At 44.5% G+C, this 27,915-nt stretch overlaps 1 protein-coding gene across 5 annotated transcripts in view; it reads left to right on the top strand.

The window, feature by feature from the left end:
- The window catches only part of PLCH1 (phospholipase C eta 1), a 200,123-nt gene that overhangs the window by 150,424 nt on the left and 21,784 nt on the right, over positions 1-27,915 (top strand). For all 5 annotated transcript variants that reach the window (XM_072727221.1, XM_072727220.1, XM_072727219.1 and 2 more), the window contains 4 exons: positions 6,776-6,896; positions 12,359-12,530; positions 16,398-16,505; positions 24,336-24,497. In XM_072727221.1, the coding sequence (XP_072583322.1) occupies positions 6,776-6,896; positions 12,359-12,530; positions 16,398-16,505; positions 24,336-24,497 (563 nt within the window). The remainder of the gene's footprint in view (positions 1-6,775; positions 6,897-12,358; positions 12,531-16,397; positions 16,506-24,335; positions 24,498-27,915) is intronic.

Raw genomic sequence — 27,915 nt, 5'->3', positions numbered from 1 at the left:
TTTTCCTAGAAAGATATTTTTTACTAAACAACGGCAAAAGTGGTTCAGGATAACTCTTTGTTTTTAAGACACCTCATGGTCTATCAATCAACAACATTTATTAAATTTCTAGTGGCATCTTGATCGTGAAGACGTGGATATTGGTTTCTGTCTTCAAGGAGCTGATGGTCTAGCAGAACGGGTGACCCTTAAAAAACAGTACAGTGTGAGAATTCCAGCAGGCCAGTCATATGCATGGTAAAGAAAGGTGGTACGGAGAGTAAGGTGTGAGATAAAATGTGATACGAAATAGGTAGGCTGGGAAGGTAAACTTGGGTCAGTCATAAAGGGTTAAAGGGTTTGAGGAATTCCAGATCTAGTCTTTGGTAACAAGGGTCCAGTTAAGGGTTTTAATACGTATAGTGAAAGGATCAGACTTGAAATTTAGAAAGATCACTTGGGTCACCGTGTAGGAGGACAGTTTTTTTTTTTTTTTTTTTTAGAATACGTGTTTGTGGAGGGAAACGGAGGTGAAGCTAGATAGAGCAAGGAGAATGGTGGGAAGGCTATTAACAATGATTCAAAGGGAGGGTTATAAAAACTTGGACTAAGTGAGGGGGAGAGACGATTCCATCCATGTTAAAGCAGCAAACTCAATAGGACCTGGTGCAAGAAGTGAAGGATGTAAGGAATGAGGGTGAGAGCTGTAATGAGTGAATGGTGCCACCACACACTGTGGGCAATCTGGGAAGAAGAGGGTTTGCGAGTTTGGTTTTCCATCACTTGAGTTTGTGGTGACTTTGTAACATTTATGTGGACATTTTTGTCAGTCAGTTGGATAATAACATCTGAACTCAATGAAAAGATCCAGGCAAGATAAAGATTCCATCGTTCTGAGTTTTGTAAGTGAGAGTTAAAAATCTTGAAAGTGTATAAGATCACTTACCGAGAGGAGTGGACTGAGGGGGTAAGCGATCCAGCCTTTAGATGTAGGAAGAGCGAGGGGAACCAACAGGGACTAACAGAGAATGGCCACCTGGACCTCAGGGAGGAAATGATCAAAAATGTCCCATGCAACAGAAAAGTAAAATAAGGTAAGACTAATTTATCCAATCTGGTTGCATTTGACAGCTGGAAACTTATTGGTGTCTCTTGTGGGAGTAGTTTTGGAGTCATGCTAGTGGGAAGTTGGGGGCAGCTGCTGTGGGTTGTCACTTGGCATTTTTCTGCATTCAGAGAAAACTGAGTGATACAGTTTGGGGAGGTTTTGGGACTTGGAAGAAGAAGAAGAAATGAGGACATAGGTTTTATTTTTAGATGGGACAAGGGGATGAGATTTTTGAAGGAGTCCATGCCCGATAGCCTCTCCTTTCTCTGGGAAGAGCGCACCATCTATTAAGTGTAAAATGGGTGGAAGTTGGTTTGGGGGCTTAAGATCAACAAACAATGAGAAAGGAGTTGACAAGATAATCTGGGGAAGTCCTAGTTAATTTCAAAAATAGTCTTAAAACGGTCTTTTTGTTATACAAAATCTGCATGCTTAGACTCCTCCCACCCCATTCCCAGCAGATTAGATGTAGGAGCAGTGAAGATAGATTATAGAATTGATCCACGCCTCTAGATTTCTAGGTCACATAAAATATCTTCGAGGTGTTGGTGAGAGCTCTTTTAAGGAATTAGTCAGAAGAATTAGTCTAAGAAAGGAAAAGAAGTGAATAAGGGGCCACAGGATAAGGTAAAGGGACTAGAAGACTCCAAGAGCTACAAATATGGAGAAAGTTGTCATCACACATACAAAAAATAAGAACAGAGAATTGTTATCACAGAGCGGGAGTTTTGGATATAGTTACAGGTGATGACTGTATCCACAGTGTGTCTTGGGTGAGCATGAATGAAATAGAGTGGGGGAAAAAAAAGAAATAGAGTGGAGATGGGATCGTTAGCACTTGGCGGGGGGGTCAAAGCTAAGAGATTGAGTAAATTACCCCACATGGACTTTTAACTCAAAAGGATGTTGACAGGTAGATTAAATGTTAAAAACTTTAAGATTAAAGTTGGAGATTAAAAACTGTAATCCAGATACCTAAGTGCAAAAAAAAAAAAAAAAAAACAAAAACAAAAACAAACAAGCTATAGGAAAGTCACTTGGAAGATTCCAGAAAGGTAGAGTTGGATAAAGTTTAAGGTTTGCTTGTTTGTTTGTTTTGTAAATGAATGTAGGAGAACAATTATTTAAAAGTAGTTATAGAGTCCTAGAGAATGCTTCCTGGTCTGTGATTTATATAAAAAAAGCATCTGCGGAGAAAGGTAGTGTCCTTCGGGGCAACTGACACAAGGAGGTTAAAGAGAACTCCAGAAAGAGTCTGATGATAAGAGGGCGTCTGTCTGGGATGGGATGGAGATTCCATGGAGCAAAGGGGCTTCTCTTTTCGGGGTGTGTGTGCTGGCGGAGAACAGGTTCTTGGGGTGGAATAGTGGGGGGGAAACAGGTGGAGCAGTAGGGCCATAAGACTAGTAACTGGATGGGTCTTTGTCAGAGTTTCTGTCATGTTATAAGGGTCAATTTACAAAAAACTGGACAGGCGTTAAAAAGTGTCTACGTACAGAACAATCAGGACACTACACATTCCGTGTTCTGGAAATTCATGCTTTAAGCCCTGGCATGTTTGCGGTTGATGCAGAGAACCTCTACTGACACAAGTGACTGACACTTGAGTAGCTTAAGCAACTGAATAATGAAGAAGCTTATAAAATATTAACATAAAAACCTTTTAGGAGGTCTCGAGATGACATTCCGCTCTCAGCCATTATTCAACCCTTTGTTCATTCAACATTCCAGAAGTTCCACATGTCTGACGTGCTTGGAGCTTCCCTGGGCACATACCCTCATTGGATTCACAGTGATGGTTGCCTGTCATATTAAATGGTGACATTTCCTTGGAGGCCAAGTATGGAGCAGGACTTGTGATGACTCCATGACGCGATCGTTAGCTCCAGACCGTTTTTTGCAGTTTTGCTGAACCCAGTTTGGCCGTGTCCTGTGCAGTATTTCTTTTGCTTTCCAGGTCCATCAGGTACCCCGTCTTCCCTTTTTTTGGTTTGCTATCCAAAATCAGTGTCCTACCCAAGCCCAGCCATGTTCCCATGATCAGCTCCTTGTACTGAATCAGAACATCGAATCTTCCAGGTTTTATTTCGGGCATTAGAAGGGAAGTTATCTGATTGAGATAATTCAAAGCAAGATACAAATTTTTTTTTTTAAGGTACAAAGGATTTTTAATCTTAGCTTTTTTAGGGGTCTTTTCATTTTAACATGAGAGCTTTTAATTGTGTACGGTAGATGATATTGGACATGGGCCTTCTCTTGTACCTCCCTTCTTTCTTCCTAACTGCCGATGAGCAAAGTAATAGAAAGAGGCTACTTGATTCTCCTTTTCTATTTTTTTTTTTAAAGACTTTATTTATTTATTCATGACAGACACACAGAGAGAGAGAGGCAAAGACACAGGCAGAGGGAGAAGCAGGCTCCATGCAGGGAGCCTGATGTGCGACTCGATCCCGGGTCTCCAGGATCACACCCCGGGCTGAAGGCGGTGCTAAACCACTGGGCCACTGGAGCTGCCCTGGTTCTCCTTTTCTAAAAGATTACTTAGCTCCAGCTATTCCCACAAACTTAGACTATGCAGCTATGGTGCAACTTTAAAGGACACGCAATCTCTCCAATACCTCCCTCGCCAGCTTGTATCAGCAGATTTCTTCCCTATTATTTGGCTTCCTTGAAGCTATTACTACTGGAATAGTCTATATGTGGGCAGTGAAAGTCCAGTCACTATTTCTGGGAGGTTTTTGTTGAGGAGACGAATTCTGTTTATCTGAGAGACTTGGTCATCTTTGGGATTTACTTTCTGTTCAAAATTATGGTTATCCCTTTGGCTTTGAATGTACTATAGGAAGGAACAGGGAACTACCATGTTTTCAGCCCCTTTTGTGAGCTAGGACCTGATGGAGTGCTTTCCATACATTCTCATTTGATTCTTATGACATTAAGGGAGATAGAATAATTGCCTTAAGAGGACACCCCAGCTTGGAGGGGTTTAAGCTGCTCAAGTTTGTATAAGCAAGGAAGTTTGGGACCGGAGATTTGAACTCAAATTGACTTAACTCCCCCATTCCTCAGTTCTCCGGGAAGTCTGTGTGCTTTCTGGAGGAGCAAACATCGAATGGCGTGATGAGCCCTAGGAGGGATCAGCTGAGGACCACCAGGTCACATAAGGAAGGCTAGAGAGAAGGTGCAGTGCAGCACTGAGGGGAGGCTGGCTTTAAATTTGCTTGGTTTGAGATTAGGACTACCACCTAAATATGTATCTGTTCCTGAAGACTGAGAGTTTGATGACATGGTCTTTTGTGCTCTCCTTCCTACTTCTGTCAGCCGTGTGCTTTGAAGATCAGCGTTCACAGCTGAAGAAGCTTGGGCTTCAGAGGCACTAGCATACCTACCCCCAGTGCTACGTCCTCTACCTCGGGTCCAGATGAAGTTGTTTTTACCCTTAAATAGCTATAGCTAGGATATTTAAAGAACGTGATTTATGGAATGTAGCAGGTCATGGATTGAAAATTTCAGGTCCCACAGATATTTTTTGGAAGCAGCTTTTGCCAAGCATAGCACTTAGAGGTAGAATAATGATTCTGGACAGGCCCTTCATGCTACTGTGACCTGAAGACTCTCTCTACTTCCAAGCTTCTAGTTTGATAAAGTTGTGTTTTCCATCTCCATTAGTTCAGCTCTAGGAATGTCCTTGGTCAGGATATATATAGTGTCTTGGGAAGACTAATAAGTCTTTTTTGGTGAAGTGGATTTGTCAGCAAGTCAACTGGATAACATTTTTTTTTTTTTTTTTTACATGGCCTTTCATTCCCTTGATTTTCAGCCCAGGTTGCCTAATAAATATGGATGTTCTGTCCGGGGGATTTTCACCCTCATTATGGAACTGATGTCGCATCACTGCTGTAATCGGTTTACAACCTTTCCTGCGACCTCCGGGAGCGCTATCAGGATGGAACGTTCGAAGTTCCATTATGAAAAGCTGTCACGTTAGCTGCTCGGCCAGCCTGCGGGACTGACCAACTCTTTGTCGGGGCTTTCAGGGGCCTCTAATATGTGACATGATTGAAAAACGGGCCCCTGGTGATTTGGTGGCTAGGAGGATTGGTTAGAGGATTTCCGTCTTGCCAGCATGGCCAGCACAGCATGAGCTCTTACGGGAACCTTTGCTGTCACTTGGACTGGGCTCTGATTGCCACGTGTGTGGATGCCAGTTACAATTTGGGAGTGGTGTGACCCTCTTCAGCAGGCGGGTGATGAAGTTAGATCTAGAAAGAACCGTCCCCGACTATGGCTATTCTGTGTGGTACATGTTAGCAAAAGAGCACCTCCTCGCATGGCCAGTGTAGTTTTGGGGGCTCCTTTTATGTACACGTGGTGATCGAGTCAGGCATGGCGCTGCCTTGTCCACAGCAGTTCTTTTTGTCAGGATGTTAGTTCATGAGAAACCCTGTGATGCCCTTTTTCCTCCACAACGAGGCTAACTCAGGATCTAAATTATTCAAATACATACTTTTGAAACCTCTGTTCCTTCTTCTTATATCCATATCCAAAGACAAATTAAAGAATGTCAAGTACATGTCATAAGATGGACAGAGCTTCTCTTCTTAGAAAACGTCTTTGGGAAAAAAAGAAGAAAAAAAAAAGAAAAGAAAATGTCTTTGGTACATTTGACCTCATTTGCAAGGCCCAAAGGGACAGTGCAGCTCTTTATGCTCCTATCCCCAAATCTTCAATCTTCTTAATAGCATCTTTATTCTTTTTTTTTTTGAAGATAAAAAAAAAGGCTTCTCCTTTTGCCTGTGTCTCTGCCCCTCTAGTGAATAAATAAATAAAATATTTTTAAAAACCCCATATCAATATTATCAATAACAATCACAATTACTGGGGCAGCCCCGGTGGCTCAGTGGTTTAGCGTCACCTTTAGCCCAGGGTATGATCCTAGAGACCCAGGATCGAGTCCCATGTTGGGCTCCCTGCATGGAGCCTGCTTCTCCCTCTGCCTGTGTCCCTGCCTCTTTCTCTCTCTGTGTCTGTCATAAATAAATAAAATCTTAAAAAAAAAATCACAATTACTATGTATCATGCAGGATTGTAAGCAGATTTACATAGTCACCACTCAAGCTTATGATGCAAATGCGACCATCATTTCCTTTTATCAATGGCGGAAAGCAAGGCTTTAAAATGATTCAGTCATTTGCCCATATTTTATAGCTACTGTAGATTAATAAAATGAAAATCTAATAGAAACACGATGAGTTTAAGAGAATAGTAATGAAAAACTCTCTCACCGATTTGAGAGGGTCACTGCAATTTACTAAAGGACTTTAGTAAACTGAAAATGAAGAAGTGAAATTAGAGAAACCACCTGTTAAGAAGTGGCACTATCCTTGGGCATTCTTGATTGGATTTAGATTGATTTCCAATGAGCTTTCTTAGTAAATGCTTGGTTGCTTGTGAATATGACATCTTTGCTAACTATAAGCACTTAGAAAGAAATCATTTATTATCTTTAATTCCTTATTCTGATAAATATGCCAGAGCACCCATCTGTCTGTCTGATAATCTTTGTTGTGATCGTAACATGTATAATCTCAAATAATAAACTTAAAATAATATTCGCCTGATAGTTCCAGAAACATTAGCAAATACCAGCAGCTTTGCATTGTTGATGTGAAGTTCTGTTTTTGGCAGTTGACTGTTGGGATGGCCCAGATGGAGAGCCAGTGGTCCACCATGGTTACACTCTGACTTCAAAAATTCTCTTCAGAGATGTTGTGGAGACCATCAACAAGCACGCCTTTGTGAAGAACGAGTAAGTACAGCAACATTTGGGAGCTAAGCCTGCACACAGAGCATTGGCTGATGCGCCACAACTAGAACACCACACACCCTCCCTTGGAGCCTTCGTCTCCCTTCCTATGACCCTAGTTCTCTCCTTCCTTCCCAACAAAACATTGTGAGCAAATAAAATGGGCTCCATGTTTGTACTTCCTCATGCTCCATTTATTTCTTACCCCATTCTACCTCAAAACATTGGTCCCTTGAAGCATGTTCTTGCAGAGATAGACCTCAGCATTTCTAGAGTGTTCAGAAAGTCTGGAAATGTAGGTTCCTGTGCATGATAAATAGTTTATTGATATTATATTACAATACAGTAAAACAGGTTCATCAGCTTGCTGAATGTCCTAAACATACTGAAATGTCTAGCATCTTTGTGTCACTCGTCTCTTCCTTAGCATGGGATAGTGGTGACTCTTTTCTCCTCAATACTTGCTTTCTTGTGGGCCTTCTATTATAATATTCCCTTCTATGCTGTCATTGATTTGCACTTTTTTTTTTTTTTTTTTTTGGCCCGTGGTCTTCTAATCCATTTCCCCATTCCTCTATAATAGTCACTGTTTCTTAAGTTGCTGCCATTATTCTACTTCTGGGTTAATTATATGTCCAGAACTTTCCCCTAAGTTTCAGAGCTATGTAGAAAAATGCTTAGTAAAAAAAAAAAAATCACCTGAGTATCCCATAGGTACCTCAAAATCCAGAAATGTCATTATTTATTCAGGTGTTTAATGGTGTCTGCTCTAAGCCAGGCCTACTGCAATAGGTGCAGAAAACCGAACCACGGCACAGAACAAAGAAGACCCCTACCATCATGGAGCTTGCATCCCAAACTCAACTCAGCGTCTCATAATGCCAAACCTCCTCTGGCTCTGTTTCCATTTATTTAGGGGCAGCCCTGTCTGCCAGTGTCGTTAGCCAAAAACCAAATCATCCTAGATTCAGCCAATTCTTGGCAATTGTACCTCCTAAATTATCTTTTGGCTCCATTTTCATTTCCCTTTGGGTCATCCTCTACACAGGTGCGATATTTCCCCTCCTAAAAAGATTACGCATGATGTTACCACAGGGAGCTTCTGAAGGACTTGTAACATCTTCCACCATTGCTCCACAGAGATGGAGGTTTCTGCCCTTATTGTCTTTTGGATTCCCTAGTGACCCCAGTTCTTTCACAACTCCCTACCTCATTGCCTGGTACATTCTTCCCACCTGCCTAATCCTTATTCATTTTTCCAGACTGCTTAGACATTGTCCCTCTGGCAAACTTACTGATACACCAGCTGATGTAAATGCTCTTTTCTCTGTTCCTGGCACCCTGAGCATATTTCTATTTTATCTATGTAAGTACTTTTATAGCTCTTGGTTTCCTGCCTTCTTTTGATTTTTTTTTAAAGATTTTATTTATTTATTTATGAGAGACACAGAGAGAGAGAGAGAGAGAGAGAGAGAGAGAGACAGGCAGAGACACAGGCAGAGGGAGAAGCAGGCTCCATGCAGGGAGGCCGATGTGGGACTCGATCCCGGGACCCCGGGGTCATGCCCTGGGCCAAAGGCAGATGCTCAACCGCTGAGCCACACCCAGGTGTCCCTCTTTTGAGTCTTTAAGACCATGAGCTCATTGGAAATATGGGTCTGTATCTTATTCATGTTTTTATTGCCTAGCAGGTGCCTGCAATATACCAGACAGCTAAGAAATGATTTTTTTTAATTAAAAGAAAAAAAACTACAATTGCATAAAATTAATTTCATGAAAGTTCATAGCCTTTAAAATCTTTAATATTTAGTCTTCATATTTATTAACCATGAGGTTGGGCAGCCCCGGTGGCTCAGCAGTTTAGCGCCACCTTCAGCCCGGGGTGTGATCCTAGACCTGGGATCTAGTCCCAATTCGGGCTCCCTGTATGGAGCCTGCTTCTCCCTCTGCCTGTGTCTCAGCCTCTCTCTGTCTGTCTCTCATGAATAAATAAATAAAATCTGTAAAAAAAACCCCAAAAAACCATGAGGTTAAAGTGCTGTTACAATGTAAGATGCGCCCTGCCTGGCAGGTTTGTTTTGTGCTATCTGCCCCATGCAAGAATCCCAAGCACTGGAATCTGATGGGTCTTTTCTATCCCGATTGCTACCAGTTTTAGCAAAGTCAAGGAAATGATTTTGCCATTGTTTTCCAAAATGTGACCTTGGGTGCTGAAAAGGCCGCCACGTTGGAGGATCCTCTGATGACTTGGTGCTTACTTCAAGTTTGGGAATACTTAGAGGAGAAAAGCACTTTACTTAAAAGTTAATATGCTTATTTAGCCCATTTTTTAAATAAATAAACAAACTAATTAATTAATTAATTAATTAATATTTAGCCCATTTTAAAAGTTCAGTCTTTTCCTTTTCTTTCTCAGACCTTATTTATGCCCAGGTTTGTCAACGTTGGCACTAATGACATTTTGGACCAGAGAACTCTTTGTTGGGGCTGCGAGGTGCTGTCTTATACATTGTAAGATGGTTAGCGGTGTCCTGACTTCCACACGTGGAGTGTCATTAGCATTCCCTTCAACTTCCCATTTTGTGACCACCAAGAATGTGTTCAGACATCGGCAAATATCTACCTGGGAAGGGCACCACAGACTCCCTTGTCCCCAGTGGAGAAGCGCTGCTTTACTTTGAGTATCGTTAGACACTGAGAGGCTTTTTATAAACAGACTGATGACTTAAAAATTCATTGATAGGGGGCACCTGGGTGGCTCAGCGGTTGAGCGTCTGTCTTCGGCTCAGGTCGTGACCCCGGGGTCCCGGGATCGAGTCCCACATCAGGCTTCCTGCATGGAGCCTGCTTCTCCCTCTGCCTCTGTCTCTGCCTCTCTCTGCATCTCTCATGAATAAATAAATAAAATCTTTAAAAAAATATAGTCATTGTTCAAACTCCTTGATGTGATTGCATAGACAATCTTTTGCTAGTTTGTCGTGTTTTTCTCTCTTTCTGACACTCCAGGATGAAACCCACGTGAACACAAGAGCCAACAGGTTATAGGAGGGTAACATACTCTAGTCACAAAGGTTCATCTCTTGTATTTCCTTTGGCATCCAGTTTTACTAAAGAGGAGAGAGTAATTTCAGGAGGTCCTTGTCACAAGAGCCCAGGAGTAAAATTGTTTTTCTCTAGTAGATATATGAGCCAATTTAAATATTGCTTTATATACTCAGGAAAATATATATGGCCTATTGCTCCAGAAGATATATGATGGAAAAGTAGAAAGAAATAGCAACAAGCTAAATTTGGAATAATCTCTTATTCTGAAGAAAGAATGAAGTCAGAAGAAGAGTAAGATCAGTGATCAGCAGTCTGGTTGAGGTTCACATTCTGTGCACAGCAGCCCAAGGGCTGGGGGACAGTGAATGCTTGGCCTTTTTTCCTTTCTGCAAATGAAGACTAGGATATAATTCTATACAGCTGATTTTTTTAGTGCTTGGGATAGGACGCTCTAAGTCACCAAATTCCATTAAGATCTCTTATCCTCAATAGTGATTTTCAAGCTGGGGGCTGATGATACATTTTGAAATATCTGCTCTTAGGGATGCTCGGTGGTCTGTTAGATGTTATTAGACACTCTTTAAATTGGATTTATTTAAGTTTTTACACTGAAGTTTATTTTTTGTTGGAGTATAACTGACACACAAGGTTACATTAGTTTCAGGTGTAGAGCTTAGTAGTGATTTGAGTTTATACATCGTGCTGTGTTCACCACAAGCGTAGCTCCCAGCTGTCACCCTACAATGTTATTACAGTATCATTGACTCCGCTCCTTATGCTTTACCTTTTATTCCCAGGACTTATTCATTCCACATAACTGGAAGCACGTACCTCCCCCCCCCCACCCCCCCACCCAGTTTGCCTAGCCCCTCGTGCCCCTTGCCCTCTGGCAGTTTATTCTCTGTATTTATCAGGTCTGATTCTGCATTCTGTTTGTTTATCCGTTTGTTTTCTTCTTAGATACCACGTATAAGTGAAATCATAAGGCATTTGTCTTTCTCAGTCTTATTTCACTTAGCAGGATACCCTCTAGGTCCATCCATGTTGTTGCAAATGGCACAACCTCATCCTTTTTTGCGGCTGAGTAATATTCCTGTGTATATGTGTGTGTGTGTGTGTGTGTGTGTGTGTGTGTGTACATCACATCTTCCTCACACATTTGTCTATCAGTGGACACTTCGGTAGCTTCCATCTCTTGGCTATTGTAAATAATGCCATAATAAACATAGGGGTTTATGTCTTTTTGAATTAGCATTTTTGGGTTTTTTTGGGGGGGTAAATACCCAGTAATGGAATTGTTGGATCATATGGCAGTTCTATTTTTAACTTCTTGAGGAACCTTCATACGGTTTTCCACAGTGGCTGCACTAGTTTACATTCCCACCAATAGCATTTGAGGGTTTCTCTTTCTTCACATCCTCACCAACACTTGTGTCCTGTGTTTTTCGTTTTAGCCATTCTGATGGGTGTAAGGTGATCTCTTATGTGGTTTTGATTTACATTTCCCTGATGGTGATGTTGAGCATCTTTTTGTGTGTCTGTTGGCCATATGTATATCTTTTTGGAAATATGACTACTCAGGTCCATTGCCCATTTTTTAATTTGATTTTTTTGGAGGCTTTTGGTGTTGAGTTGTATGAGTTCTTTATATATTTTGGATATAACCCCTTTGTGGGTGTATCACTTGCAAATATCTTTTCTTATTTAGTAGGATGCCTTTTGTTTTGTTGACGGTTTCCTTCACTGTGGAAAACCTTTTTATTTTGATGTAGTCCCAATAGTTTATTTTTGCTTTTATTTCCCTTGCCTTAGATGGCATATCTAGAAAAATATTGGTACAGGTGATGTCAGAAAAATTACTGTGCTCTCTTCAAGGATTTTTGTGGTTTGAGGCCTTACATTTAGATCTTTAATCCATTTTGAGTTTATTTTTGAGCATGGTGTTAGATAGTGACCCAGTTTCATTCTTTTGCATGCTGCTGTCCAGTTTTCTTAGCACCATTTATTGAAGAGACTGTCTTTCTCCATTATATATCTTTTGCTCCTTTAGATTTTTGAATAAGTAAGATGAATTTACGTTATATGAGCTTTCTTTCTTTGGACATATCTCTCAAAATTTTATTTTTTTCTTTTAAAAGAGACATACTGTATATACCATTTTTTTTAAAAAAGCAAAATATGAATGGAAGTCATCCCACATGGTTGGTATTTTGTGCAGCCATTATGCCAGGCAAAATATATTTATTTGGTCAGCAGAGTTTCTTTAAACATGCATCTTCCATCTTTCTCATTTTAATCACCACCGCTTTCACAAATTCTGTCACTAGGGTTGTAAGAACGTAATAAAATAGAATGGTTTTCAAACACCCCTGGCAGTTGCCTGTACTCGATGCTTTTAGAATATGTCATTGTCCTCTTAGGTTCCCGGTCATACTGTCCATTGAGAATCACTGCAGTGTCCAGCAACAGAGGAAGATTGCTCAGTACCTGAAAGGAATATTTGGAGACAAACTGGACCTGTCATCTGTAGACACCGGAGAGACCAAACAGCTTCCAAGCCCTCAAAGTTTGAAAGGCAAAATCCTAGTGAAGGTAATTACCTCAAGGAATGCAGTAAAAGGCATTTAGAAGCCCTTCTTCCCTTAAGGCCTGAAAACTGGTTTATCAAGAGGACAATAGAGTCAATATTTGAAGGATCCTCTGAGTTTGCGTATGCACCTTGTTCCTATTTATTAATAATTATACCTCCAGAAAGAGCTTATTATTGACTGATCACGTATTTGTTTTTGACTGGGATTTGTTTTTGTGGAGTGAGAAGATCAATACTGTAAACCAAATGTTAATATGTTAGTCTGTAATAGTTTACACTCGCGAGAAGTGTATGTATCAGTGCGTGGGGCACAGGGGAAGGGAAGGCTCCTTGTGTGTCCATATCTTTTTCTTTTTTTGTGTGTGTGTGTCCATATCTGAAAATGTTTCTTTCAGATTCTTCTCTCCCATTTCAAGCTCCAATAACTGTCTGTCAAAAAAAAAAAAAAAACAAAAGAAAGAAAAAGAAAAAGCAAACAAACGACAGTCTTTACGGTTGATCAGCCTTGGTTATGTAAGTGAGAGGAGCTTGCTTCAAAGCAGAGCATAGGCACAGACAAAATGCCCACAGGACTCGTGTGTATGCGAAGGAGCAGTAGGTGAATAGAATGACATTTTATGAACAGATTTTCTGAGGGAAGAAATTTACTACCTGCAATGAATATTTTTTAATACAAAGAAGAACCCAAAAAACAGTTATTTGAGATCTCACATGGCTGACTCTGTGATTTTACTTAATTCCAGTTAATTTTGTGTGTTTGCACTAAATCCGTCTTGGATAGTTGTATTATTTTGAGACTAAAAATCCAAGGAGAGCAGCAGGGTTTTAATATTCAAATTGGGTTACATTTTACTTAAAAGAAACGTGTACCAAAAAAATCAAATATCACAAAGGAGGCATAAGAAAGTCAAACTGTAATTTCCTAGGAATACTTTAACAGGGGCTCCAAGGGAGGTCAGCAAATGGGAAAAATATGAAGTACTCATCTTTGGAATTGGTCAAAACTGGTTTTTCTATCAGTTAAATGAGAATCATAGACTGAATCTGTCGGGCATTTGTACGTGTGAAAGCATTTTGAATAAAAGCTCCAAATAATGTGAGAGATAACATGAAGGTCAATTTTCCTGAAGTCTTGATAAAACAAACTCTTGTGGTAAAAACTAATTGCTGGGTTAAAAAGCTAAGTGCCACCTTAATAGTTTTGCTTAATAGTTTTCCTGTTTCCTATAGTCTTTAGCCAGTAGTCAGAAGGTTAAATGCAGAATAAGTCCATTTGATCGAAATACTTCCCTTTTGGACAGTGGAACTTAAGGTAGAAAGTTGATATGAATTGAGTCCCTTCTGCATGATTGGACTTTGGGCCATTTGTCCTACAATGTCCTGGGGCTTCTGGGCCCCCGGGTGCGCCAGAACCAGATGATCTGGGACACTCATTGGGAGGAGTGGCAACAGCATGGGCCGCAAGCATTTCAGGGCATTTAAGGTTCATTTGCTGGTAGCAACGTTCTTCAGACTTTAAAGAGACCTCCCAGATCTATGGACCGACGTGTTTCCATTTGAAGCAAAAATAAAAGAACTGGTTTTCCTATGCTCCTTTAGCCGAGAGCAATCTTTGGTCCAAAAGCCACCATTTTAGCAGCTCCTGACCACTTTAGAGATTGACAAGTTGTTTATTATTATAATGTACATACTTTCCAATCATATATTTATATCTGTATCTATATATCCATATCCCCACACTTATCTCCTGAAAAGCAAATAAAAAATTGCTTTTGAACAGAAATGATAACAAACTTAGTAATTTTCCATAGGCTTTTATTGCTGAAACAAACTGTATCTGGTCCAGGCTTCTTACTTTTTACAGATACGAATCATAGTGTCATTACCACACTCATTGGATCATGCAGCGTGGAGGTGAGCGGCTGCTATGGTTCTAGTCTCTAGAATATTTCCATGTATCATGGACCAATGAATCTAATGCTTGATCACTCCTGCATGCAGTAGTCCATAGATCAGAAAGAGACCCCTCAAGACACCTGGGCATTCTTTGACTCAGGTCCTTGAGTCATTAAGCTGTGCCTAAATTTATTCTATAATTTTCCTTAGGGGTACTCGTTGATAAGAAGCTTTAAGAAACCATATTCTGTTGCATTGCTTTTCTTCCTGTCTTGCCTGAATAAATTATCTTTTGAGAACCAGGAATGTGGAAGAGTTGGCAAAAAAAAATATGGCCCTGGTGTCTTTTAACTCAATTTTAAATGGATGGAAAGTTAGGGCACCCGTGGATGCTCAGAGCAGGCCAGTTTCTCTCTCTGTCCCCGCACCTACCACCACACGTACCTGAAAGGAAGCTAGAGCTTGGTGTGGCTGCCCTATCAGCTCGTCACTGTGTGCCCATCACGGTTACACTTTTGTTTCCATCTTGTGGTATCAGAACTGTTCCTGTCATTCAAGGATTGTTACTCCTTCCCTGTGGATGTTACTTCTCATCTTTGTTAGCTCTGTTCTGCTTTAACGTTTAAAAAATATGTTGGCTCTGTTCTATTTCAAAAGGGGGAATTGCCATCATGACATTTTAAATGTCTTGTGTACTGGTCCATCTCGGTTGTCGGTCATTGTGCCCAAAACAAAAGTTGACTCTGAATAAGTAATCGGTGGTGAATAAATGAAGGAGGTCGTGACCTCAACGTCTATGTTCCTGAACGTGTCTGGTCGCTGCTTAGTTGAAAACCTTATTTCTGGGGCTGCTATATTAACATAGCTACTCCATAGTGTGCCCTCTCAAATAAAGAAAAATAAATTCATTTTATAGAAGCCTTCTGTATCAGAAAAGACTTAAAATAACATATAGGCAGAGATACTTTAATTCTGAGCTGTTTTGTTATTAACAACACACGGGAGGAAGTGAAAAAACGTTCTGTTACATTTACTTAGAATTACAGGTAAGTATTACCCATGTAGAAACGAACTAGGGGTGGTGGAAGGGGAGGAGGGCGGGTGTTGGAGGGGAATGGGTGACGGGCACTTAGGCGGACACCTGACGGGATGAGCACGGGGTGTTTTTCTGTATGTTGGTAAATTGAACACCAATAAAAATTAATTTAAAAAAAAATAAAAAAAAGTATTACCCATGTATCTGCATCTATCTCTAAACGTGTTCGTGTGAAAAAGAAAGAGTGTAGTTTTCAGTTTTGCAGACCGCGCGTACAAATACGGAGTGTAATACATATCAGTATAAAGGGAAGTTAAATCTCACACTTTTAATCCTATAAGCGACCCTCTGTAAGTCGAAGAAAATGTTTAAATATACAAACCCTAAGAGTTTGGAGTCTTAATATACATCTTGCTCTCATTATGTAAATGATTTAATCAGCTTTGAAATGATCAGTGTGCTGAGGACCCAAGGCCAAGAGCTTTGGGTATCAGGGAAGGTGCAGGAGAATGGGGACAGAGAATTCTCTGGAAACCTGACTCTGCTGGTGACCCTGTGCAGGGAGGGAGTAGGTGGAGGGAAACCCCAGCATGCTGAAGGAAGCCAGTGATGGTGTGGAGAGTGGGAATACTAAAAGTCACTGGGGTTGGAGTTTAGAAAACATCAGCCTCAATAGCAGTCTGCTGATGATATTTAAAAATTCTTCATTATTTTTGGCTGTCAAACATATATGAATGTCCTTCCATCCTCCTCCATCCCTGTATTTTAAGGAATCCCCTCATAGTGGCCAAAAATGCTAGATGTTTGCTTTTCTTGGTCGCAGAACTAGGATGTAGGCACATGATCTAGATGCATCTCCCAATCAAATGAACCTGCCCTGGATATCAGACACCTGCACTATTTCCATTTTTAAATTGGGTGTGTTGCTCCACTTCAGGGCAAGAAGCTGCCTTATCATCTTGGGGACGATGCAGAGGAGGGGGAAGTTTCCGACGAAGACAGCGCAGATGAAATTGAAGATGAGTGCAAGTTCAAGCTCCATTACGTGAGTCACAGATTTAGTTGTGATTTTTGACCCCAGTGTGCGGCAGTAAAAATTGCTGCTGTGTTGGAATCCTCACAATATGGTGGCCGTGGTGCAAAAGGGATAGTCTTGGAAAGTTACTTTGTTTTTGGGCAAGACACTCAGATGCTTATTGAGTCAAGGGCTTTGCGTTAGAAGGAATGTTCATGATTAACCTGTCTGACCCTCTGTCTCGAGGGAGAAATCCTCTCCCCATTTCAGCTTTGTCAAAACTCAAATTGCTGCTGGAAATGTCATGGTGACATGAAATGAGCTGGCCCTAGCGTGATCTCCTCTGCCTCTTGCTAGCAGCCCTACTATGCTGCTTGTCAAGGCCGGCCTCCAGGACCCAGCGGTGCGTGGCCTGCTCCTCTAGGATGCCCATTCTTGCCCTAGGAAAATGTACCTTGGATCAGAGGATTTCCGAGCTCTTCCAGAATTGAGACCCTTGGCTAAATCTTTAGTTTGCCATGTCTTAGATAAAGTGGCACCGGATAGTTTGCTCTCTGCATGGTGCTTCAGACCCCTGTGGCTGGATCAAGGTGCTACCTTTGTGTAAAAAAAAAAAAAAAAGAAAGAAAAAAAGCATCATTTAACCAGGGAATCCAAAGTAAATGCAATGCAAACCTATGCAAACCTAGAGGAAATGTAAAGCTTAAAGAGATACCCCCCATCTCCTCGTGGAGGGTTTGGGATTTCTTACCCTTCTCCCACCTCTACGACTCCTACGATTGTCAGGATCACATGGCAGCCTGAGAGCAGTACCCCCCTCACATTAGCTTGTTTGTAGGGTTTGCAGTTTGACTTTTGTGGAGAAGTTGTATTCCTCTAGAGACCGGGACTCATTCTTCCCTCTGAAACAGAGAAATTATACACAGAATTTTCTAATCTGCATCATTGCCCTGAGTTCAGCTATTACATTGCTAAAAACAGTGCACTCTCTGAAATAGTAACTAATATGGCTTGCTGTGGTTACCGAAGGAGCCAGCCTTACTCCAAAGTGGACATGAGGATAAAGACGGCCAACCTCTCAGTTGACACTTTTTTTTCTTGGCTTTAGTGCAACTCAAAAAGGATGAAGTGGGGAAGATTCAGCTTGAATTGAAAAGGAAAAATTACCATCTGTATTAATTTGTTGCCTTTTAATAGTTTATATCAGCTCCAATACCACTAATAGGGCTATGGTTGCAGAACATTAATCTGAATAGATTTTATACAAGCAAAAACGGTTAATATATTAAATTGTTGATTTTTTTACCCTTCCGGAAACTTACTATTTTTGTTATCACTTAGTATGCAATTGTGGATAATGTAGCTCTATTTTCTAAGCTATATTTTATAAACCAAATTTTAGTCTCTGATCTCCATTATCTTTGCATCTTATTTCCGAAATCTCTTGATTGCCAGCCTCAGAGTAGCCTATCGTTTGGGAGCAGGGAACAGAGCGGCTTGACTAAGTTACGTAGTTAGGGAATGCTGTTTTTGGTGAAAACGAGTAGTGGAAGTTTAGCTACCATCACAACATAGTCATTTATTGCTCCGAGTAAAAGCCAAGTCGTCCTGGTTTCTAAATCCACGCAGTTATATAATTTTTCTTCCAATATCAGTGAGTTCCTAACTTTTCATGTTAAGTATCTGTGATTACGAAGGAGAGTTTGCTGTCGTTTTATGGAAACACGTCACTAACTTCACCTGTGCGATTATCCCGCTGATTCTTCCCGTCTTCAAAGGCTCCTAGTTGGTTTCTAGGAAGCCACACAGGTAGGTAGTTTAGAACATGACTCTGTAAAGATAGGTATGATCCTTCATGCGGATCCTTTGATTTGGGCTTTAGCAAAAGCAAAGAGCACCTAAATTGTGAAGTTTTACAGGTTATCTCTTTGTTAGACTCTAGGAAGAGAATATACATAAAGGAACAAATATTCTTTTTTTTTTTTTTTTAGGAACAAATATTCTAGTGGAGATAGATAAAGTTTTTGCTCCACTTTCAAATCCCTTTTCCTTATTTTTGAGCTCTTCTGAGAAAAGGCCGTGCTGTGCTTAGAAAGCCAAAGAGTTACTCTGTAATCAGGCAATTTATAGTCTTATTGTCAGCACAGGGCTCAAATGCCTTATCGGAGTGTCGAATGTAAATTGCCCGATCGCATTTTTGCAAAAGAGGATGTACTGTGCATAGCTTATGTGAAACCGATAATTACCGTAGTGGAGCTCTTACCCTCAGTTTTAAGTTAACGGAATGTGATTAGCTTTACAAATTATTTCTGAATTATTGCCACAAATAAAAATTTTAGCTTAGCGTTCATGAGCATCAGATTGTTAACCCTCATGAGGCTTATCCAAGCTTCTCGGGCATGTTGAACACATTTTTTTTACCGAGCATCTCCTTTTGGAAACGCAGCCATCATGTTGTAGGTGTTGGGCACCTATCAGTAGACAAAACACACAAAAATCTACAAAAATCTTTGCCTTCATGAAGTTTACGCATTAATGGGTGAAGAAGAGAATGAACAAGAAATAAGACAGATAAGTGACAAGTGCCAAAGGGAAAGAAGGGGGGTAAGGAGCGGCTTGGTTGGTTAGGCGTCCGACTCTTCATTTTGCTCAGGTCATGATCTCGGGGTCCTGGGATCAGTCTCATGTCGGCTCTGAGCTCAGCGGTGGTCTGCCTAAGGGTTCTCTCCCTCTCGCTCTGCCCCTCCTCCCACTTGCACACGCTTTCTCTTTGTCTCTTTAAAATAAAAATAAAGAAATCCCTATAAAAGGGAGGGAAGGAGCTGGTGTGAGCGTGCCTGTGTGTACAGTGTGAAAAGTCTACTGAAGATGGGATGGCCAGCAACGGTCTCACTGGGAAAATAACAGAAGAGCAATTACCCGAAAGTAGTGAAGAGCGAGCCATGTGGATATGTGGGGAAAAGCATTCCAGGCAGAGGGAACAGCAAACGCAAAGGTCAGAAGCCACGCTCGAGGTTCCTGCGCGTTCCCTAGCGTTAGAAGCAGAATGGGAGGCAGGAGCTTCCTTCCGGGCCTCTTCTTCCCCCTGGTCTGCTGTTACTTCCTAAATAGTGTTTTGTGTTTAAGATTTTACTTATTTATTTGAGAGACAGAGAGAGTGCAAGAGAGGGAGAGGGAGAATCTGAAGCAGACTGTGTGCTGAGTGGACGCTGGGCTCGATCCCACGACCGGGGGTGGGGGGGGGGTGGCGTGTAATAAATTCTCTCTGTTGTTGAATTAGTTGAACCTTTTAAGCTTCTGCCTCATATTATTTTGTGGCTTCAGCCATCAAGAAAAGCCAGGCAGGGATATATAAGCTCCACAGACAAGCCAGTGTGTTCAGTGCCTCAAGAATCACAACGGCTCAAAAACACAGGGGAAAGCAGCTTCCTTTCAAGCGCGGCACAGTTATCTAACAGGTCGGATTCGGTGGGGCCCGCTCACCATTATTCACCTCTACGGGGTTCTCTCATGTCAGGGTGACTTATAGACAGTCCACCCCTGTATTTCTTTTCCCCTTCGCCGAGTCATTCACTGTCTTCCTCCCTGTGCTCTGGGGACCTATATGGGGCCGGCCTCGTAGGCCCCAGTCCTAGCTCTCGGTGGGTCTTGTACGTGCCGCCCACCCCAGAAACACCAGGCCTCCCGACAGGTTGTCAGTGAGCCCTCGTGCGGTCACCCTGTGGAGAACCCCGAGCGACTCCTGGCATGTGACATCAGATACCATCAGTGACAAGAGCGGCAGGAGCAGCCCCGTGGTTGCCAACGTGGGTCCCGGCCGGGCCCGGGCCAGAGGGTGCTCGGAGGGAGCAAAAGGCGGGAGGGAGCCGACGCTCGGACGTGAACCTCAGAGAAGCTGTCGCTGAGCTCAAGACTTCGAGATCCCAGGCGCATCCCAGGCGCGGGAAGCCCTGAGGCCTTCCCAGGGGGGCTGACACATGTCCCGTGTCTCCGAGGCGTTAGCCTTGGGGCAGGGGACAGAGCATCTGGGGAGGCGAGATCCTCCAAATTCCTGCTTGGTTTCGGGGTGAAGGTCCTCGGCTTGGGTGGCAGAGTGACAGGGGAGCTTTTGGAAGGCCCAGGGCCTCCGAGGGCCCTGGGCCTGGCCGCGGGATGGGGGGCTCCCCTTGAGGAGGGCCCCCCTTGAGGGGCAGCCCGGGGCCAGCTCCCCTTCCCTGCTGTTCCTGAGCCCCGAGCTGGGCCTGTGGTTCTGCAACCCCCCCCCCCCCCCCCGGCCCTGCTTTCCCAGGCGCCCGTCAGTCTCACCCTGGAGACAAAACCAGAACGCGTTTGGGGGAATTCCAGCTTTCTGGTGGATTCTCCTAGATGAGAGTGACCTTGCAGACACGGGAATTAGGGACCCCGATTTCTTCTCCGGTGGCGACCACTCCCACGCAGATAAGGGGCTGCCTCCCCCCCCCCCCCCCACCCCAGCAGCTGCAGCCTCCTTCCTCTGCCGCTGGCTCAGGGAGCCAAGGGGAGAAGCTCAGCGCTGCAGGTGCACCGCGGCCCCGTGGGGCCCAGCAGCCACCCCAGGGCCCGAGGGCAGCGGATGCGGTCCCCGAGTGCGCCCAGACTCTGGAGGGTGTGAAGGGAATAATCTGGGCCTCGGTGTTAAGCCTCCCTGCGCCCCGGGGCCGGGGGAGCACACCGAGGCTTCCCGGGGGCGCCGCGTGCCCTGGGTGTGCCAGCTGCTCCCCCCAACAGACGTGCTCCCCGCCAGGCCCCCCGCTCACCCGATCCTGTGTTGGGAGTCGGGCCCCTGGGATTCTCCTCCTTCCAATCTTAAGTGAAACCTGCCATTTCCCCAGAGGGATCGCAGGGCTGCATTCCCCGGACGTCCTGTAGGAACAACGGTCGTCGACATACGAGCCTGCTTGCCCCTCATCTGCCCCAAGGATTGGTCTTTCTCTGTGCCAGTATCCGAGGGGTGGCTGCAGCATGATGCGGCGAGATGCACCCAGAATTTTGAATCAGGAGCCTTAGGTTCGAGTCCCTCTGCGGCCGCTTCCCGGGCACGTGTGTTTGGACAAGTTCTGAATCTTTCTGCTTCTACGTCATGACTAAATTTGGCTAACCCAGCGGCCGCCACTTTACAGGTGTTGGGCAGCTTGCATGAAGTGTCATCGTATGATTGTATTTTGTGAATCCTAGCATGATATATACAGTCTTAGCTGCTTTTTTCTGTATTTTCCTGTGCTTCCCCCCCCCCCCCCCCGTGTCCCTCTGATTTCCTAGTTCTTATTGATCCTGTTTGTCTTCCCTACGCTCTCACTGGTGTTGGGATGCTGCCACTCTACTCTCTGCCCTATAATCAACCCTCCTTCATTGTAGGAGGTTGATTTGTGGCCTTGTTTGGAACAGGAGTCTCTGTAGATGTTATTAGGTGAGGGCTGTGGAGATGAGATCACCCTGGATTCACCAGGTGGGCTTTAAAGAGCCAATGACAGGCCCAACGTCCTCATAAGAAGAGGAGAGGACGCAGCAGAAGCAGGGGCCTCATGAGAGGGCCACGTGAAGACAGAGGCAGAGACTGGAGTCAGGCTGACAAGCTGAGGAACGCCAGGAGCCACCGTAAATGGGAAGAAGCAAGGCGGGGAGTCTCTTCCCGGAGGAGGGAGTCTCCCTCTACTGACACCCTGATGTCATGCTTCTGACTTCTAGGACCGCCAGGCAGTGACTAGATTTGTGGCAACTTGTTACAACAGCCGCGGGAAATGAATATACCCATTGTCTAAGACGTGGCTCGGTTTCCTCGGCTCTTGGAAGTCCTCCCCAAGGCTGGAGGACCAGCCCTTCCTCTCTGCGCGTGCTGCCCCTCGCTTCTATCGCTTGCACCTGCCTGAGTAGTCAGCCATCCACGTGTCTGTCTTCTCCGTGACAGCCAGGGTTCTGCGACGGTCGGCTTGGGCTTTTTTTTTTTTTTGACCTTGGGCTTTAGTCCTGGCTCCTCACCTGGCATTTAGCAGCCGTGTGGGTTTGTAGAAGTCTTGCTCTCAAGCTCTCATCTTGGGATCCCTGGGTGGCGCAGCGGTTTGGCGCCTGCCTTTGGCCCAGGGCGTGATCCCGGAGACCCGGGATCGAATCCCAAGTCGGGCTCCCGGTGCATGGAGCCTGCCTCTCTCTCTCTCTCTGTGACTATCATAAATAAATAAAAAAAAACAAAACAAAAAAAAGCTCTAATCTTTGTTAAATCCCTCCCTAGCACCCTGGCCTAGGTGCTGGGTGCTAGGTGCTCCTGGTGCTGGGAGTGGGAGCCAGCGTGTCTGGCTTTGCCCCCCTAGGCCCCTGTCCTGTTTCCGCACATGTGGCCAGGTTAATACTATTTCTAAAATACTACTCAGCAGCTCCGTGCCTCCGGCACTCACGTACCTCTGCCGTTGGGCCCTACAGTACATTTCCAGCTCTATCTGCCAGTTGGCTGCTCCGTGGCCTTGTGCCCCAAGTTCACTTGCGCGCCCCTGGAACGCTGGCCGACAGGAGAGCCGCCCTCTCCATCGCTGTTGCGGAGCCCTAGACATCGCCCTGTGCGTAGGGAGCGTCTTGGCCGCCCGGCAGGAGCGCGGTGCTCCTCAGAACTGCGGTTGGACTGGCCGTCCGTGCTCGCTGCGGGCACTGGCATCCAGACAATCAGCTTTTCCATCTCCGCATCGCCTCCGGGACGCGAGGGCCTTCGCTGCAGTGAGGTGCCTTGTTAGCTGGCTAAGTTTAAAGACCCTCCCGAGTGGGACTGATTGTAACACAGGGACGGCCAGCAGCCTCTTCTGACGTAGGCTTTTTCCCAGATTTCCCCTCTTGGCATTCATAGGGCTTTCTCTTACAAGACTTCGTGAAAATAGAAGACGTGGCTAGACCGCGGCCTGGCTCTACAGGGATCGGACAGATGATGTCCTAGCAGCAGACGTGCGAGGAGACGACGGGCCTTCAGCTTTGGGCGAGGATGCGGGCGCTGTGGCGTGGAGGAGGACCGCTTTCCTCCACTGTCGGCGGGCCCGGGCCCCGCAGGTGCTGGGTCCCGGGGGACACGAAAGGAGCTGAGGAGCCCGGGGCCGCCGGTGTCGGGCAGGGCAGGGTGGCCAAAAGGTCGTGCTAAGAAAGACTTCAATCTGTGTCCCCTGATCACCTCAAGACCCCCTAAATTGCCATCTGGACCTGAGCACCGTTTTATCGTCCAAAACATTTGAAGTTATTTGTGATCTTAAAGTAATGTGAATGCCGAATCGTGGCACAGGTCAGTAGTGAGGTCCCTTTAGTTACACGTTGGGATCAGACATAGGAAAGAAAATGTTATCTCAGAATAATCCTCAATTCCGGAGATTTCCATAGCATTCTTTTCCCTCCCGTAGTGAACAAAGCGGCTTTTTTTTTTTTTTAAGTAGCCTATTTTTTGCTCAAAGTTACCTATGTGGAAATAGCAAACTTAGTTTTCAAATTCTCTCCTTCACCTTCTCTTTCTCGAAAATGCAACGTAGCTTGGTGGGAAGGACTTGGGGGGCCTGGGTTTAAATCCTGCCTCAGCTCCTTACCACTTTGTGACCTTGAGCAATTTAATTTCTCGGAACATCAGGTGCTGCATCTCTGAAAGGAGACCTTGCCAGGCTCTTGAGGGTGGAATAGGGTCATAGTAATCATTACTTTTGGGGGGGGGATTATTGTGTGTGGGGGGGAGCGGGAAGGACCAAAAGCGATACGATGTGCTTACCCTCTTACAGGCAATTGAAAGCTAATCAGATTATAGAAGCGAAGTTGGCGCGAACGTAGGGCGCGTTCTGATTCTGTGTTTCTTAAAGGAAATAATTTCCGCTGCTTGATTCTTTGCAGAATAATGGGACCACTGAGCATCAGGTGGAGTCCTTCATAAGGAAAAAACTGGAGTCACTGTTGAAAGAATCTCAAATCCGAGACAAGGAAGATCCCGATAGCTTCACAGTGAGGGCACTACTGAGGGCCACGCATGAGGGCTTAAATGCACACCTGAAGCAGGTACGCACACCCGAAACAGGGGTATGACTCCCGCCCGTACGTGTCCTCCGGCAGGAAAAAAAGACAGAACCTCGTACTCCTGTTTCTGATCATTTGCCACCTGCGAACCTCTCCGGTCTCTTCCGTTTGCATCCTCATACCCCTCGAGAAGCGAAAACCCCCTGTGGCAAAAGGATGCGAGAAGTTACTAGACGCGCGCGGGCGGGAGGTGGAAGTTACCCGAGTACCTGCTTCACCGGGACCCCGGGGACCAAGCACGGTGGCCCCACACCCCACTTGCCCGCCTGCTCAGCAGGGGGGCGGGCTTGAACCCCCAGGTGCCCCCCACCCCTCCCACCCGTTGCTCTCCGTGCTGCATTGGTTGTGCACCCTGAGCGCTGAGCGCATCTTCCATCCCTTCCACTCCTCGGGTCCGTGGCCGGGTCCCTGTCTAGGCCCATGTCAGCCGTCACCTGCGCCTTTCTTGCCCTGCTTCAGTCTAATCTCCGCTCTGAAACTAGCGTGATGTCTTAAAAATGTGAATCTGCTCACGTCCCTCGACTGTTCAGAGTGTTCAGTGGCTTCTGTTGTGATGGGGGTGACTACAAACCCTAACCAGGCTCTCAGGGATCTGCGTCACTGCATCCTTGTCTCCCGCTCAGATCTTCCCTTTTCCCTGTCACACTGCTTCCCACAGTCGTCCCACCGACCACAGCTGTTTGTGCGCCATGGTCTTCCTCACGGCCTTTCCCTCTGTCTGGAACATTCCATTCCTACATCTGCCCTGGCTGACACTCCTACTTGTAAATTCCAGCTTCAGTGCGAAGCCCCGAATGAGTCCTGCCTTGACCTGGGACTGGATTCGTTGTCCGCTTTACATCGTCCGTGATAGCCTGTGATAGCTTCTCTTTTCTGAAGCTTTTTTTTTTTTTTTTAACACATTTGGAATTATTTGCTCAATATCTATCTTCTCAACTAGATTAGAGGTTCCATGAAGACCAGAACCACGCCAGTCTTAAATGACCATTATGTTTCCAACTCATTATAGTGCCTGGGCCGTAGTACAGCTTCCAGAAGATGTTGTTGAGTGAATGAATGATTTGGGCTCCGGCTGATATTTTAACTCTGCTTTCTAATAGAAATATCCGAAATGGACAAGGAAAAAGGTGGGCGGGCTTATTGATATTATCACTGCAGGCCATTGAGGGCTCTTATCCTGGCCCAGAGGAGATTCGGGAAGTCACTGGCTCAGCTAGTAGCAGACGTCCCTGCTCCTGCGGCCTGTCCTCCAGGACTCAGGGATCACCAGGCAGAGGGAGGACCATACGGGGTGACCACCCTTCCTCTCTAGAGTTTGTGCTGAGCTCTGGTTGGGCAGCTTAGCTCATGCACCCACCCCTAACCTAATCACCGTGGCCTCAAACACGTGGAACAATAGCTTGCCAAGGATATAGGATAATATTGGCTGGTTAGTGTCAAAGAGAAGTTACCTGGAAGTGGTGCCGAGGCTAGCTAGGCCCTCTGACGCTGCATGTTAGAGAGGCAGAATGGAACACTGGGGAGGCAACTGAAATATGAATTGCAGTGTGACTGCCCTTACCACTGATCATACAACTCTGAATTTTCTTTCTTTTTTTTCTTTTAAAGATTTCATGTATTTATTTATTTGAGAGAGAAAGAGCATGAATACAGGAAGGGGCAGATGAAGAGGGAGAAGCAGCCTCCCCAGTGAGCAGGGAACCCGACGTGGGTTCAATCCCAAGACCCTGGGATCATGACCTGAGCCGAAGGCAGCCGCTTAACTTGACTGAGCCACCCAGGTGCCCCCAGCTCTGAATTTTCTTAAAAATTTCTGTAAATAGCAATAAACTCCTTCCCTTCCACTTTCCCCTTCCAACCGTTTAGTTTTAACCACACCAATGTCTGTAAAATTAGCTCATCCAGCTAGCTCACCTTAATTTCTGCTTCTTGTTCTTAGTGAATTCTCATTGGCTAATCTGGGCCACTCATTTCCCCTGAGGCTTTTGGAGAAGGCTTTGCTCCATCCTCCTAGATCATTCCAATTGGACAGGCCACCGCGGGTCTTGGAGATTTGGGATGAAACAAATTAAACCCACCTTTCTTTTGTTATTCACGTAAGAAATCCTAATGATAACTTGCCTATCATAAGGTAAGATGGTAAGGGATCTCAAATTTCCAAGATGTCGTGGAGCAAACCTCATCCCCCTGTTTCTTATTCTTTCCTTTCCGTTAAATCTGGGTGACTCTAAGAATGCATTAGACCCATAAAGTGGAGCCTGTGACTTTAATACACCGGGCTGTAGAGTGTTGAGGTTTTTACCACTGCTGTTGCAGTGTGGCTCTTGTGACCATATCCAGCTACCTTCTTAACTCCAGGGTTTTTGTACAGTTGATGATCAGCTTGAGTAGATCTTCACAAGCAGTCCATGCACATTAACCAGGCAAATGAAATTACCCTGTAAAAACCCCCTTCCAGTCGCCCAGCATTTTCTGAACTGTCCCTTTCCCCAGCCAATTCTTAACCTTCCCCTGTCCCCACCGCCAGTTACATCTTCAATTAGTCTCTATGGATATATGTCAGCACCTCCCTGGCCTTTTGATTTTAGGTAGTTTTGCTCACACACATTTTTTTCCATTTCTGTGGTTGTCTCTGCTTCTTCTTTGCTTGGCCAGAAGTCCCAGGAAGATGGGGCCTGCCGATCTCTCCTAGCAGCATGTCATGAGCCACGAACCAGCTAATACAGAGTTTTAGGGATGACAACTGAGAAAGAGTCTAAACCCTTTTGGCAGAGTGGCCTTTTCTTTCCCCTAATGAGAGATAGACTTGAGCGAGGAGATCTCTACCCTGGAAAATTAAACCACATGAAGAAAATGTCAGAGGCTACAAATACCTCTTCCAAATGCTCAACTACAGAAGGAGTTAATTTCAATGAACAGATAAGCTCTCTTGTGGTTAACTTAAACGAACAAAAACAATCTTATTACCTAGTAGATGTGCGTGGGTTTTATTTATTTTTAATGTTTTAAAATCCCAAGTAGCAATATTCGATCAATGCGATTGTTATTATTATTTTTTATTCAACAGACTTGGTGCTTAAAGACTTTTGGTGATTTTTCAAAATTTAATCTATTTTTAACTCAAAATGACTTATCCCCATCAAGAGCATTCAGAGGAATACATCGTGTGCTGTAGAGATCCTGCACAGCTGGACATTCCTGAGAGGCCCTTGACACCAGTTTTGGGGAAGCTGTTGGCAGTTACTATCTCCCGGTTGGCGCCCAGATTTCTCCATTCCAGCGTCTCCCTCTCTTGAGGCAGACTCCACGACTTTTGGGGTAGTGATGGTGTGGGACAGGAAAAAAATGAACAGGACCTGCTTGTTCTACCTAAGGCAGAGAGGGTTCCCTGCCATTCCAC

The sequence above is a fragment of the Vulpes vulpes genome, chromosome 11 (genome assembly GCF_048418805.1).
Source record: "Vulpes vulpes isolate BD-2025 chromosome 11, VulVul3, whole genome shotgun sequence".
Classification (NCBI taxonomy): Eukaryota; Metazoa; Chordata; class Mammalia; order Carnivora; family Canidae; genus Vulpes; species Vulpes vulpes.
Note: the sequence above shows the minus strand (reverse complement) of the source record. Positions and strands in the feature narration are given on the sequence as shown.